The 15,856-nt window shown below is 49.6% G+C and overlaps 1 protein-coding gene across 1 annotated transcript in view; it reads right to left on the bottom strand.

Moving 5' to 3' along the window:
* Positions 1-270: 270 nt before the first annotated feature.
* Positions 271-15,856, bottom strand: part of CCDC90B (coiled-coil domain containing 90B) — a 41,118-nt gene continuing 25,532 nt past the window's right edge. The window contains exons 5-10 of the mRNA XM_060235333.1: positions 15,232-15,333; positions 9,162-9,203; positions 6,152-6,223; positions 5,702-5,755; positions 2,714-2,828; positions 271-864 (exon numbers count right to left, since the gene is read on the bottom strand). Of these exons, the coding sequence (XP_060091316.1) occupies positions 809-864; positions 2,714-2,828; positions 5,702-5,755; positions 6,152-6,223; positions 9,162-9,203; positions 15,232-15,333 (441 nt within the window). The 3' untranslated portion in view covers positions 271-808. The remainder of the gene's footprint in view (positions 865-2,713; positions 2,829-5,701; positions 5,756-6,151; positions 6,224-9,161; positions 9,204-15,231; positions 15,334-15,856) is intronic.

Below are 15,856 nucleotides of genomic sequence, written 5' to 3'. Positions count from 1 at the left end.
GGAATATATTCTCATTGTTGCCCCTTGACAGAGAAACTCCTTTCCGCCTTGACCTGAGTAGCCCAGGCAAGCCAGATCTCATCAGATCTTGGAAGTTAAGCAAGGCTGGCCCTGGCTGTTATTTGGGCAGGAGACCTCCAAGGAATACCAAGGCAGGGACGCAGAGGCAGGCAATAGAAGCCACCTCTCTAAATGTCCAAAGCCCCCAGTAGGGGCCGTCAGAAGTCAAACCCAAATTCCAGGCATGCATACAACACGCACAGAATAAAATGGGTTTAAAAATTTTAAAAAGAAAAGAAACTCCTTTGAACGCGCTCCGCCTTGACCTGGATGAAGCACGGGCCTCCAACGGTGTTTGATGCTTAGAGAAGAGTCAAGCGTGAGCGTCTGCGGGGGAGGCATCGGATCGGGGCTGCAGCTGAACTGCAAAGCGCTCAGATGAGGGCATAAACATGACTTGGGGGGGAGGGGTCAACAGGAGTCAGGAAAGCTGCCGGAGGAGAAAAGAGCCAAATGAATCCAGGCACGTATGTGGAATATGTGATGATGGCTGAAACCTTCTCCTTGTGGAGGAATCCTGTTTAAGTTCCTGTCCTCCAGTACGTGAGAAACCCTAGCAAAATGGACCCAGAACGTGCAGCTGGTCCAGTCAGGCTGGCCAAGAACACCCCGTTCGGTACCGTGGCTGGAAAAAATCCATACCAACACAAAAGGCTCTGAAGGCGTTTGCCGGAGGGCAAATCCGGGATGCGCGAAAGGTGAGATCGAGAAGGGCTCCTGACATCCTTGTTCCTGCAACTTGTTTCTTTTATTTCCAGAATCGATAAAATCCCAGAGCGATGGCGAGGCAAGCGAAGACGGAGGCTGCAAACAAAGAGGACGGAAAAAGACAACATTCGGGTCAGCCGTGTTAAAACGCTATAAGCTACTGGTGGAACAAGCAGGCTCTTCTAAAAGCTTTTTGAAATATTCAGTACATCATCCAGGGGGGGAGGGAGGGGCTGAAACTTCCCCTACCAGACTCCGCACTCCTACTTATCAACTTTGGGAGATTTCCCCCAAATCATCAATCCGACTAGGAAAGGATGCAGAGAATAAGAGAGATCATACAACTGTTATGAGAAAAAAGCCACAATTGTACAAAGACGCGCTGCATCATGGTTATGTGTAAATGAGTGCAACGGGATTCCTTTTAATCTGCACAGCCAATCAGAAGCCCTGCCGGGAAAAGCCCCACCTAGCCACACCCACTTCCCAAAAGCACTTGGCGGGACCCAGGAAAGTTACCGGTGGACACTGTAGTTAAGGTCTCTCCTATGCATGGGGAGGTTACAAACCACCGCTGGAAGTTCACAGGCAGATGAAATGGCCCCACCCACTCTCAGATGCAAACCACACCCCCTTTGCGAGGTATAAGCCAAGGGTATGGAGGACCTACAGATGAAATTGCATGGGCCAAGGTCGACTGCAGGTTGGCATCTGCTTTGCTACCCATTGAGGGTGACTGGCTTGGCTTCAGACACTGTGCCTTTTCTACGGTACATACAAAGCTTCCTTATACTGAAATTGGCCCATCCAGATAACCATGATGCAGTGCGTCTTTGTACTCCATCGGGATCAGCACTGCCTACTTAGACCGGCAGCAGCTCTCCAGTGTCTCAGGCAGAAATTTTTCACATCACCTCTTACCTGATTCATTTAACTGGAGATGCCGAGGAATGAAACTGGGACCTTTTGCATGCTGAGCTTTCTGAGGACGGCTTTGTTTTTAATCGTATTGCTGTACATCTTTCTAGAATCCACTTTTCTTGAGAGCCAGTCTCTTGCCATGTAAACTCTACAGGGTCATCGTAAGTTGACTGCAACCTGATAGCCTCTTCACGCACACAGACAGATTCAAGGAGAACGGTTCTATCAGTGGCTACTAGCCAGGGTGACTAAAGCACAGCTCCGCATTCAGAAGCACTTAATTCTCTGACTCCCAGAGCCAGGAGGCAACATCAGGGGAAGGCCTCGGCCTCTATGCCCTGTTGCTGGCTGTACAGAGGAACTGATTGGCCACTGTGTGAGAGATAGGATGCTGGACTCGATGGACTATTGGTCTGATCCAGCAGGGCTCTACTTATGTTCTTATGAAGGCCTCAGCCACTATCCCCTGCTGTTGGCCTTTCAGAGGAACTGGTTGGCCACTGTGTGAGACAGGATGCTGGACTAGATGGACCCTCATTGGTCTGATCCAGCAGGGTTCTTCTGATGTTCTTATCATGGGAAGGCCCTTCACTAAATCTCAGAGTGGCTCACAATCTCCTTTTCCTTCCTCCCCCACAACACACACCCTGTGTGAGGTAGGTGGGGGTGAGAGAGTTCCCCCAGAAGCAGCCCTTTCAAGGACAACCCCTGCGAGAGCTATGGTTGACCCAAGGCCATTCCAGCAGCTGCCCTCCACACGCCCCTGATGTAGCCAATCCTCCAAGAGCTCACAAGGCTTTTTTTTGTAAGCTCTTGGGGGATTGGCTACATCAGTGGGGTGTGGCCTAATATGCAAAGGAGTTCCTGCTAGAATTTTACCCCTGGTGCAGAGAGGCCTCCACAAAACCACAGCAACAGGCAAGGTTGAAAATTAGACCCATGAGCGGTTTTTATAAGGGGCCCCTTAATAAAATAAACCCATTCAATATCTCTGGAAAAGGCTATCGGCACTCCAGCCGCGTACCTGCCAAATAACGTATCGTTTCGAGCTTGTTTGATTCCATGAGCGTTTTGAGGGCTGCGATTTCAGCATCAATTTTATTGCTGACTTCCGTTACGGCTTTGTTGGTGCTTGAATCCTAGGAAAAAACCATGCAATATAAAGTTAGATCAACCCCCCCCCCTTTGTTAAGAACAAAGATTAACATTTAAATAAAAAAAGAGGCTCAAATGGGATCAGAGGAAGAGGATGGATGAAGAAGAAGATATTGGATTTATATCCCGCCCTCCACTCCGAATCTCAGAGTAGCTCCCAATCGCCTTTATCTTCCTCCCCCACAACAGACACTCTGTGAGGTGGGTGGGGCTGAGAGAGCTCTCACAGCAGCTGCCCTTTCAAGGACAACCTCTGCTAGAGCTATGGCTGACCCAAGGCCATTCCAGCAGCTGCAAGTGGAGGAGTGGGGAATCAAACCCGGTTCTCCCAGGTAAGAGTTCGCGCACTTAACCACTGCACCAAACTGGATCTTCCCAGGGCTTTTTTTTTTGTAACAGGAGCTCCTTTGCGTATTAGGCTACACCCCCCTGATGTAGCGAATCCTCCAAGAGCTCACAGGGCTCTTAGTCCAGGGCCTACTGTAAGCTCCAGGAGGATTGGCTACATCAGGACGGTGTGGCCTAATATGCAAAGGAGTTCCTGCTACAAAAAAGGCCCTGGATCTTCCAATGTCTTGTCTAGACCTTTATGGCCTCAGTTTGGACTGGCAGGAGAGAGAGGCCTTATTCTAGTGCTCCATGGCACCTCCCAACACCTTCTTCTCGCACCCACCAAATACTTGTAAGAAGTGGCCAGGGTCAGCTAGGGCTTTGGCCCAGCAAGGCTTCTGATTGGCTGTGCAGATTTTTAAAAACGTTGCTTTGGCAGCAGCTTCCCCCACATCACAAGGATCTTCACTGTGTGACTGAAGTAAAGTTATGGCAATCATTTTGCGGCTGACTCCGCCTTCTATGACAGCCATTTTGCAGCTGGACTCCTTGTGCCCTGTCCGAACTTCAAAGGCGCCTGCAGGCTGAGAAGAGTTGGGGACCCTCATCTTATTCCTTTTGTCCTCGGGTGGTTTCTGCCTGTCAATCAGAGACAGGGCTTTTTCAGTGGTGGCTCCTCCCCTTTAGAAATTCTACTCCCCCCCCCCTTGAGGCTCACTGGTTGGCTATTGTGTGAGACAGAGAGCTAGAGTAGATGGACCACTGGTCTGATCCAGCACAGTTCTTCTGAAGGCCTCGGCCTCTCTGCCCTGTTGTTGGCCCTTCAGAGGAACTGGTTGGCCACTGTGTGAGACAGGATGTTGGACTAGATGGACCATTGATCTGATCCAGCAAGGCTTTTCTGATGTTCTTATGAGGCGAAGGCCTCGGCCTCTGTGCCCTGTTGCTGGCCCTCCAGAGGAACTGGCTGGCCGCCATGTGAGACAGGATGCTGGACTAGATGGACCATTGGTCTGATGCCAGCAGGCTCTTCTGATGTTCTTCAAGAGGATGAAGTCTGGGTTGCCAGTTTGGCCACCTCTTGCATTGACTATCGTTAATTTCCTCTTTGACAGTTCAGTCTCTCCTCAGATTCCCACACCCCTCTATTCAGGTGAACCTGAGTGGCGTAGTGGCTAAGAGTGTCAAACTAATATCTGGAAGGCCCTGATTCAAATTGCTACACATGCCCTAGGGGCTCGCTAGGTGACCTTGGGCCAGTCACATGTTCTCACCCTACCCTACCTCGCAGGGTTGTTGCGAAGATAAAATATAAGAGATGACAATGATGCGAGCTGCTATGGGATGTCGTCATCATCATCATCATTATTTTATTCAATATATATCCCGCCCTCCCTAGGAGTGGGCTTGTCATGATCTGTGCTGTGAGACAGAGGCCTAGCGAGCCTGTGTCTCAGTAGGGAGAGACAGCCTACAATCCCCAGAATGCTTGGCGCTGGTTTCAGCCAATCGGCGTCCAAGTAGGCTCTGAGGGAAATTGTTTAAAAGCTCTCTCAGGGGACAAGATGCCGCTCTTTCCTCCTGAGAGATCAAGCAAGCAGGATGGCTGCTGTTTAGGAGGGAAGACCCTCACTCTGAGGGAGAGAGTGAGCAGGCCGAGGCCTGGGGCCGAACTGACGAGGGACAGTTCAGTCTAGTCGCGTTCGGCCGCCCTGAGCCTGCTTTGGCGGGGAGGGCGGGATATAAATCGAATAAATAAATAAATAAATAAAATAATGTTGCTGTGCCTTTACCCGCGTTACTACAGTTTCAAAGCACCTTATCTGTTCACTTCCCCTTTCTTGATTTTCCTGTGTAAAATAAGCCTTTTTGTTGAACATATGAACATATGAAGCTGCCATCTACTGAATCAGACCCTCGGTCCATCAAAGTCAGTATTGTCTTCTCAGACTGGCAGCGGCTCTCCAGGGTCTCAAGCTGAGGTTTTTCACACCTATTTGCCTGGGCCCTTTTTTGGAGATGCCGGGGATTGAACCTGGGACCTTCTGCTTCCCAAGCAGATGCTCTACCACTGAGCCACCGTCCCTCCCCTTGTTGTTCTTTGTTCCTCTGGCTGGTCTACATGCCTATTTCCTTGGCCAAAGCAAGGGATCTGAAGGGCTTGGGAGGGCACTCTGGGCCTTCCCAAGAGCCCCTAATACCCAGTCGGGAGGCTGGGGCAGGCTTTATTCAGCCACCTCCCTGAATATCCTCCAGTCCCCCAGTAGGGGTCAGTCACTAGAGGCCGACATGACTTCCAGGTGCAGACAGGCAGCATCAGGTGGCATCCCCCATCTGGGTCATGACAGGGCTCAGGGCAGGTTACAAGGCCATTGGGGAGGAAAATGGGATATAAATGAATGAATGACTTAACATTCAGAAAGCATTCACTTCTCCTGCTGTTCTGTCCATGGAACACCCCCCCTCCTTTCATCTCCCACTTGCTTCCTATTCCCTCCCCGATCTGGCCCCTGCTTCATAGACTTACTTTTTTATGGAACTCTGTCGTGGCTTCCATGAGTTTTTTCTCCTGGTCTGTGAACTGCAGGTTTTGGAGGGGGGAAAGTCAAGAAATTACAAGGTACAGGAAAAGTGGAACAGGGTGTGTGTGTGGGGGGGGGAGCGGAGCAGAGGGGGAGCAGAGAAATGGGGTAGAGGGTGATCTTGTCAGCTCTCGGAAGCTAAGCAGGGTCGACTTTGGTTAGTACTTGGATGGGAGACTGTCCTTGAAATACCCAGTCGGGAGGCTCGGGCAGGCTTTATTCAGCCACCTCCCTGAATATCCTCCAGTCTTCCAGTAGGGGTCAGTCACCAGAGGCCGACATTACTTCCAGGTGCAGACAGACACACACTCAAACAAAAAATAGAAAAATACCAAAAAGGAAAAAAAGAAAAGAAAAGAGAAACAGGGTGGGGGGATTTGCAAACAATTCTTTACCATGTCCGTCACCCTGCTTCTTTCCAAGTTTATGTCCAGTTTGTTATCAGCTCGTATTCTGCTGGTTTCGTTCTTTAGAAAAGAATGTCGAAAAAATAATAAAGCACTGAATGTACACACGGACACACATAATCATGAAACAGCCTCATTTTTGAATATCGGTCCGCCTCCTGCAGTCCGCCCCGGCTGGTGGCAGATCTCCAAGATCCCGGGCGAGGGAAATTATTTCAAAACACCCATTACTCAAGATCCTTTAAATAGAAGCGCCATGGTGTGAACTTAGAGCCTTCTGTAAGAGCACAATTTCATGCAGGGAGGAAATTTTAGAAGAGAGAAGATTAAGAAGGGGGTGTGATAGAGGTGACTGAAATGATGCATGGGGTGGGAAGAGCTGAGAAAAGAGAATTTAATCTCCTTCTCCCAAAAGACTAGAACTCGAGGGCATCCAATGAAGCTGACTGGCGGTAGGTTTAGGATGGCCAGAAGGAAATGCCACTTTACACAGAGAGTGATTAAAAAGTGGACTTGGCTGCCAGAGGATGCTGGGATGGCCGCAGGAATAAACAGCTTGAAAGGGGGATGAGACAGATTCATGGAGGACGAGTCTCTCAATGGCTGCTAGCCATGGTGTCTGAGCAGAACCTCCACATTCAAAGGCACTAAGCCTCTGAATCCCAGAGCCAGAGGCAACCTCAGGGGAGAGCCTCGGCCTCTCTGCCCTGTTGCTGGCCCTCCAGAGGAACTGGCTGAGACAGGAAGCTGGACTAGTTGGACCAGTGGTCCGATCCAGCACGGCTCTTCTGCTGTTCTTATCAGGGGAAGGCTTCAGCCTCTCTCCCCTGTGGTTGGCCTGGCAGAGAAAGGCCGTTATGGGGGAGAGGGTGCTGAACTAGATGGACCACTGGCCTGATCCAGCAGGGCTCTTCTTATGTTCTTAAATGAGATACGAAGCATAAGGAGCGCCGAAGGTGGAGACATTCTGTCCTACTGGGGCGTTGCTATACAGAATATTATTTTCTTTTAGCTTTAGGCGAGACTAACTGATTGTAATCAGTGCAATTACATTTGCTGACCACCAAAATGATAATGATATCTGTGTGCAATTGCCGTGCGTTTAATGAACGCAGGGCTTTTTTTGTAGCAGGAGCTCCTTTGCATATTAGGCCACACCCCTCTTATGTAGCCAATCCTCCAAGAGCTTACAGGGCTCTTCTTACAGGGCCTCCTGTACGCTCCAGGAGGATTGGCTGCATCAGGGTTGTGTGGCCTAATATGCACAGAGTCCTGTGAGCAAAAATTCTACTCTGTGAGCTACTGGCATTGAAGCTGTGAGCGGCTGCATCAATTATTGTGCCCTGGGCTCATCCTTCCTGAGCTAAGACAAAAACCTGTGAGCTGGAGGCGAAAAAATCTGTGAGCTAGCTCACGCTGACTCAGCTTAGAGGGAACAGTGCCCTTGCCGGTGCTTAGCGGCAGTCTTTTCAGCCAGTCCAACTGACTGGACTGAAGTTATTCTTCAACACTTCTGCATACAAACCGCAGGCCCTGAGTCACGGCCCATCCCTGGCTCAGACACTCCACACTATGTGGTGTGTGAACTCCTGCTAAGCTAACCTTCCTGTCTAACTATGTACAATAGCCAGCTCCCGTATTCTATTCGCTGTCTACAGAGGTCAAGGAACAGAACCCAGAAAGATCGAGCTTCACTCCCAAGGGCCGCAAACATGTATCCGAGGGAGGAGGTGAGCTCCGTCGTGGGCAGTCTGTAAGCAGTAGCTGGACGACCACTTGTCAGGGATGTTCTAGGCATGGGGTGGCCAAACTGTGGCTCGGGGACCACCTGTGGCTCTTTCACACATCTTGTGTGGCTCTCGAAGCCTCCGCTGCCCCACTGGCTGACTTAGAGAAGGCATTTGTCTCTCTAAATCATTTCTCCAAGCCAAGCCGGCTGGCAGCTCGGAGAACACATTTAAAGTTAAAGTTATCTTCTTTCCGCCTCTCCGTCCCCCCAATCCACCTTCGTTCCTCCCCCCCTCGCGGCTCTCAAATATCTGGCGTTCGTGTCTTACAGCTCTCAAACGCCTGGTGTTTATTCTATGTGGCTCTTGCATTAAGCCAGTGTGGCCACCCTTGCTCTAGGCTGATCCTGCATAGAGCAGGGGGTTGGGACTGGACGGCCTCTATGATCCCTTCCCACTCTGGGATTCCATGATTCTAAACATACGAAGCTGCCTTACGCTGGCTCATCCTCTTGGGGGGGAGTGCCCTCCGCTCTGACTGGCTGAAGCTCTACCCCCTCCCCCCCAAAAATCCAAGGGTGCATTCAGGCGTATTTTTTCATGCTCCGCCATGACAACTCCGCTCAAGTCAGCAGGGGTTTCTGCAGCTGCCGACCCGCAAATGGGCCAAATCAACCACGGTCTGCACACGTGCCATTTTGTTGGCTGTACTGACTCACTCTGCGTAATCCGCCTTGAGTCCGTGTGAGAAAGGCGGACTACAACGTCATTAGAACGCAAAAGGATAAATTCTCAAGCCTCAGATCTTCTACTTCCTTCTTTATCTCTGTGTCCCTTTCTCCTAGGTATGGGGAGATCGTCTAGGCTACAGTTTGTTTCTTGAGCTGTAAACGAGGCTTCGAAACCGTGTAACCACAAACTGAGTTAGAGCAAAAAAAGTCATCGGATGCAGATTCGTGCGGGAGAGAGGGAGGGCGCCAGTCCGAGAATCTAAGGTTTGTTTACCTCCCAAGCAATGCCCCCTCTAAGCTGTGGAGTCTTGTGAGCGACAATTCTAGTCCGTGAGCTACTGGCATTAAAGCTGTGAGCTGCTGCTTCAATTAGTGTGCTTTGAGGGCCATCCTTCCTGAGCGAAGACAAAACTGTGTGAGCCGGAGGCTAAAAAAACCTGTGAGCTGGCTCACACTAACTCAGCTTAGAGGGAACACAGCTGGTTTCTTAGCTATGTCCGAATACCGGCTGAACCGTTGGAAGGATTCTTGTCGACTCACCGTGAGTTGCTGCTTAACTTGATCCAACTCTATTTTCATTTTCTAGGGACCCCAAAAAAAAGAGAAGGGAAAGAAATCCTGAGTCAGCCGAGGCCTTACTGAGCAAGGAAGTCACACAATATGTAGAGACTGGGAAACTCTAGGTTGCTTTATGTGCACAGCCCGCTTTGCCAACAGGGCAATGTGAAATCCAGCACATATAAAACCAGATTGAAGACGTGAGGCTGCCTTATACTGAATCGTGATTGTGGTCTCTCAAAGTCACGATTTACCTGGACTAGCAGTGGCTGGAGTTCCCAGGTGGAGGGTTTGCACATCACCTGGTTCTTTGGACTGCGGACGATGGGGATTGAACCTGGGACCTTCTGCCTGCCAAGCAGATGCTCTAGCTCTAAGCCACATCCCGTCTACAGTCTCAAGTGGAGGTCTTTCAAACCACCTACTGCCAGATCCTTTAACTGGAGGGACTGGGGATTGAACCTGGGACCTTCAGCATGCCAGGCAGATGCTCTGCCACTGAGCCACATCCCCTCTCCATGGCCCTCTACAGTCTCAAGTGGAGGTCTTTCACACCACCTACTGCCAGATCCTTTAACTGGAGATGCTGAGGATTGAACCTGGGACCTTCTGCATGCCAGGCAGATGCTCTGCCACTGAGCCACATCCCCTCTCCATGGCCCTCTACAGTCTCAAGTGGAGGTCTTTCACACCACCTACTGCCAGATCCTTTAACTGGAGATGCTGAGGATTGAACCTGGGACCTTCTGCATGCCAGGCAGATGCTCTGCCACTGAGCCACATCCCCTCTCCATGGCCCTCTACAGTCTCAAGTGGAGGTCTTTCAAACCACCTACTGCCAGATCCTTTAACTGGAGGGACTGGGGATTGAACCTGGGACCTTCTGCATGCCAGGCAGATGCTCTGCCTCTGAGCCACATCCCCTCTCCATGGCCCTCTACAGTCTCAAGTGGAGGTCTTTCACACCACCGACTGCCAGATCCTTTAACAGGAAATGCTGGGGATCGAACCTGGGACCTTTTGCGTGCCAAGCAGAGGCTCCACCTCTGACTATTGTTCCCTCCACGGAAGAGGCAGCACATCCTAAAATCCCAGATTGGAATTTTACCTTGTTTTTAACTGTTTTCATTGTTTGATGCTCTGATGTAACCCGCCTTGAGCCTGCTTTGCAGGAATGGGTGGCATATAAGTTTTTTTTTTTTAACTCCTTTATCAGGTTCCTTTATCAAAGGTTCCTTTATCAAAGGCAAATAAAGCAGCTCTTAAAGGGAATAGCTGAATATAACTTCAAATATGGCACTCTGGAATTCAACATTAGATTAGGAGACTGGGGAGGGGCTGCAGCTCAGTGGGAGAGCCTCCGCTTAGAAGGCAGAAGGTCCCGGGGTTCAATCCCCGGCTCCTCCAGTTAAAGGGCCAGGCAGCAGGTGGTGGGAAAGGCTTTCTCTGCCTGAGACCCCGGAGAGCTGCTGCCAGTCTGAGTAGACAATACCGACCTTGATAGACTGATGGTCTGATTCATTATAAAGCAGCTTCATGTGCCCGATCTCACGCATAGTGACCGGCTTGGTATTTCTTTCAGAAGTCAAGTCTCTCTTTGCAAAAGCGTTAGAAAAGAGAAGGCGTTCGGGAGCACCTTAAAGACTCAGCAACGTTTGAGGCAGGGGAGGAGCTTTTGGGAGTTGCTGCTCTCTGAGCGCCAGTTCGGTGCCGTAGTTAAGTGTGCAGATTCTCACCTGGGAGAACCAGGTTTGATTCCCCACTCCTCCACTGGCAGCTGCGGGTGGGACCTTGGGGGTCAGCCACAAGTTGTCAGGAGAGCCGTTCTCTCGAGAGCAGTTCTCTCAAGAGCTCTCTCAGCCCCACCTACCTTGAAGTCAGATGTGACGAAAGGAAGGAAAAGAAGAAGAAGACTGTAGACTTATACCCCACCCTTCTCTCTGAATCCGAATCTCGGAGCGGCTTACCATCTCCTTTATCTCCTCCCCCCACAAGAGACACCCTGAGAGGTGGGTGGGGCTGAGGGAGCTCTCACAGCAGAGCTGCCCTTTGAAGGACAACTCCTATGAAAGCTACGGCTGACCCAAGGCCATTCCAGCAGCTGCAAGTGGAGGAGTGGGGCATCAAACCCGGTTCTCCCAGAGAAGAGAGCTATGGCTGACCCAAGGCCATTCCAGCAGCTGCAAGTGGAGGAGTGGGGAATCAAACCCGGTTCTCTTAAATAAGAGAGCTATGGCTGACCCAAGGCCATTCCAGCAGCTGCAAGCGGAGGAGTGGGGAATCAAACCCGGTTCTCTTAGATAAGAGAGCTATGGCTGACCCAAGGCCATTCCAGCAGCTGCAAGTGGAGGAGTGGGGCATCAAACCCGGTTCTCCCAGAGAAGAGAGCTATGGCTGACCCAAGGCCATTCCAGCAGCTGCAAGTGGAGGAGTGGGGAATCAAACCCGGTTCTCTTAAATAAGAGAGCTATGGCTGACCCAAGGCCATTCCAGCAGCTGCAAGCGGAGGAGTGGGGAATCAAACCCGGTTCTCTTAGATAAGAGAGCTATGGCTAACCCAAGGCCATTCCAGCAGCTGCAAGTGGAGGAGTGGGGAATCAAAGCCGGTTCTCTTAAATAAGAGAGCTATGGCTGACCCAAGGCCATTCCAGCAGCTGCAAGTGGAGGAGTGGGGAATCAAACCCGGTTCTCTTAGATAAGAGAGCTATGGCTGACCCAAGGCCATTCCAGCAGCTGAAAGTGGAGGAGTGGGGCATCAAACCCGGTTCTCCCAGATAAGCGAACACTTAACCACTACACCAAACTGTCTCTCTATACTACACTACACCAAAGGAGACTGTAAGCTGCTCTGAGAGGCCAAGTGAAGGGCAGAGTATAAATCCAATCTCCTTCTCTTCTTCAGCTAGAATGTGTGTCCACCTGTCCTATATACTGGAAGGTAAAGTGATTTCAGGCGCCACTTTCTAGGACAGGTGGACTCATCTTCTAGTTGTATCTGAGGAAGTGTGCAGTGACTCACTAAAGCTCCCACTCTGCCATGAATTCTGTTAACAACAACAAAAACAACAAAATTTTATTTGTATCCTGCCCTCCCCGCCGGAGCAGGCTCAGGGCGGCTAACAACACAATTCAAGTTTAACTATACAAATAGATAAAATTCCAGCAGCTGCAAGTGGAGGAGTGGGGCATCAAACCCGGTTCTCCCAGAGAAGAGAGCTATGGCTGACCCAAGGCCATTCCAGCAGCTGCAAGTTAAGTCTTATTAAGGTGCTCCCGGACTCATGCTCTTTTCTACTCCTACAGACTAACATGGCTACCCATCTGGATCTATTTGCGTAAGCAGCGAAGGCAAGGCTATTCCACAATTCTGCCCAGAAGCTGCTGAGTAACGAACAAAGTAGCAACACAGTTTATTACAGACCAAAATCACCACCGCCGGGTATCCCGACATGAATTTATGCCCTAAATGAAAGTTTCAACAAGGAATCAAAGATTTCAGATTTTCACGGCTGGTAACATCATTAGGGTTTGTAGAATCTTTCGGGATCAAGTGCCGTGTTCTCCAGTAGAACACGGCACTTGATCCCGAAAGATTCTACAAACCCTAATTTCAACAAGGAACTTCCTTGGGAAAATTGTATGGAACGTTGGTGGAAGAATTGGTTATAAATCTGCAGCCGTCTTCTTCGCCCCCTTCGGAAATTTTTGTACTGTGTATAAGGTATCTTTGGAAAATAGGAAGAGACTTTTCAAATTTGGATTTATTTATTTATTTATTTTATTTATTTATATTTAGGCTTACATCCCGCCCTTCCCACCAAGTGGCTCAGGGCGGCTTACAACATTTTAATTTATAATTTATAAATTCTTTATTGTTTGGATACACAGTGGCGGTGATTTTGGTCAGAAGCTGCTGAGAGCACGCGCAGCCCTGCCATCCTCTGTTTTATCCACACAAAAATCCTTTTCTTTATATTCAATAGCATGACTTGCTTCGATTCTCTTTCACGTCAATATAAAAGCAAATGTAATAAACTAAAAACGTAAACAAATGCATACGCATAAAATTATATATGAACCCCATCTAAACTGAATCGGCAGTGAAATATAATGTAATCAAATGAATTACTGGTGTTCTAGTGATATCTCCATTAAACCAATCATACATTATGGTCTTTGAAACGAAAAAAAAAATCCTATATGTCCGACTCAGGTAATATCGTGCATTTACAATGACCTTAAAAAGTATCTTTCAGAAGAAGAAAACTTAAGAGACTGCAGATTTATACCCCACCCTTCTCTCTGAATCAGAGACTCAAGAGCAGCTTACAATCTCCTATATCTTCCTCCCCCACAACAGACATCCTGTGAGGTGGGTGGGGCTGAGATAGCTCTCCCAGAAGCTGCCTTTTCAAGGACAACTCCTACAATAGCTATGGCTGACTCAAGGCCATTCCAGCAGGTGCAAGTGGAGGAGTGGGGAATCAAACCCAGTTCTCCTAGATAAGAATCCGCACACTTAACCACCACACCAAACTGGCTCTTCACCAAATTACAGAACTGTTTCTGTAATTGGAACCTTAAGTTTTGATCTGCCCAATAGTCAATTAAAGTACCATTCCCCAGCAAAGTTAGTACATTTAGGAAACTTCATTTTTCTGCAGATTTGATCGGTAACACTTCCTGGCAGTTTGCGGCGCCGCAGAGACCGTGGGGGATGCTACACCCTGTTAGCAAATTAATCTGGCACCGACTCTCTCTCCACAATCTCTGAATGACATCAGACAACCACTGACAGTGGACATATGTCCCAATCTGTCCTCAAGATTTCCAACCGTCTGGACTTCGGGCTGGCGCCATCTGCGAAGCCCTGAGAGGCATGACGTACCACCTGGTCATGATTTTAACTGACTGGAGTCTGGCAGTTTTTATTGGGGATTGTAATGATTTTGAGTTCCATATCTGCATCCTGATATCCTTTGAGGTAGACTCTTATAAGAACATAAGAGAAGCCATATTACATCAGGCCAGTGGCCCATCCAGTCCAACACTCTGTGTCACACAGCAGCCAAAAAACCCCAAGTGCCATCAAGAGGTCCACTTCAAGCTTTAACCCATGGGCACTCCGTGAAATGGCTGAGCAGTTGGGCTAGAATGGATAAAAGAGAGTCCTTCTTCACCCAAAGGGTGATTAACACATGGAATTCACTGCCACAGGAAGTGGCGGCGGCTACAAGCAAGGATGGCTTCAAGAGGGGATTGGATAAACATAAGGAGCAGAGGTCCATCAGTGCCTCTTAGCCACAGGGTATTGATGGAACTCTCTGTCTGGAGCAAGTGATGCTCTGTATTCTTGCTGCTTGGGAGGGACAACAGTGGGAGGGCTTCTAGTGTCCTGGGCCCACTGATGGACCTCCTGATGGCACCTGGGTTTTTCGGCCACTGTGTGACACAGAATGTTGGACTGGATGGGCCACTGGCCTGATCCAACATAGCTTCTCTCATGTTCTTATGACTAGGCTGGGAGCAACAGACTGGCCTAAGGTTTGCCAAGTGAGTTTCCTTGCCTAAGGGGACCCGGAACCTGGAGCTCCCGAACCTGGCCTGACACTCCAACTGCTACAACAACTGCTCATGTGGCAAAACACTTCTGGTGGTCACAATGGGCAAGAAGCTTCCATTTTGTGCAGAAGGCCACAGCATGCCATATGACTGAGCAAGACACATGAAACCAGGTCCTTTTTTGTAGCAAGAACTCCTTTGCATATTAGGCCCCACCCCCCCTGATGTAGCCAATTCTCCTGGAGCTTACAGTAGGCCCTGAATGAAGAGCCCTGTAAGCTCCAGGAGGATTGGCTACATCGGGTGTGTGGTCTAATATGCAAAGGAGTTCCTGCTACAAAAAAAAGCCCCACATGAAACGAATTGGGCAACTGTTTTCCTTGGGAAAGAAACTGCAATAGCTTGAGGGGGTGGTCGTGCTGGAGCGAATGGCAGTCCCGTGAGCAAGATTTGGGCATGAAATACAGAGGGGGGTGGGTGGGACAAATACCTCATTTTCTGCTCTCAGATTTGCAAATTCACTTTTCTCGAGGATGACCATGTCTTTCCGGATGGAGTCCAAGTGAGCCATGATCTGCTGCAGAGTGATCTCCTAGGCAGAAAAACACTCACTTTTGAAGAAGAAGAAGAAGAGATTGGATTTATCCCTCGCCTCAGCAGTCTCAGAGCAGCTTTCAATCTCCTTTCCCTTCCTCTCCCCACAACAGACACCCCATGAGGTAGGTGAGGCTGAGAGAGCTCTTCCGAGAACTGCTCTTGAGAGAACAGCTCTGAGAGATCTGTGACTGGCCCAAGGTCAACCAGCGGGCTTCGTGTGGAAGAGCAGTGGGGAATCAAGCCTGCTAAGCAGAGATGCCAGGGAGTGGATCTAGGACCTTTTGAAGCCAAACAGATGCGCTGCCCCTGAATCAAACTTCAAATCTGTATTTGGGCAAGCCCTGGAAACCTTTTCCCCAAGCACAACGGGGGGAAAAGTCAGAAGAACAGGGCGGAAGGCAGGTATACTGAAACCCGGGCGTTAAACTTCCAGGCAAAGAAACATGACTTCCCTTCCTTTCCATCCTGCTGCAGCCCGAAAAGCCCCCTGAAGTGGCTCCTTCACACATATCGTGTGG

This window comes from Heteronotia binoei, chromosome 3, assembly GCF_032191835.1.
Source record: "Heteronotia binoei isolate CCM8104 ecotype False Entrance Well chromosome 3, APGP_CSIRO_Hbin_v1, whole genome shotgun sequence".
NCBI lineage: Eukaryota > Metazoa > Chordata > Lepidosauria > Squamata > Gekkonidae > Heteronotia > Heteronotia binoei.
The sequence above is the reverse complement of the archived record's forward strand: the minus strand, read 5'-3'. Positions and strand labels throughout refer to the sequence as shown.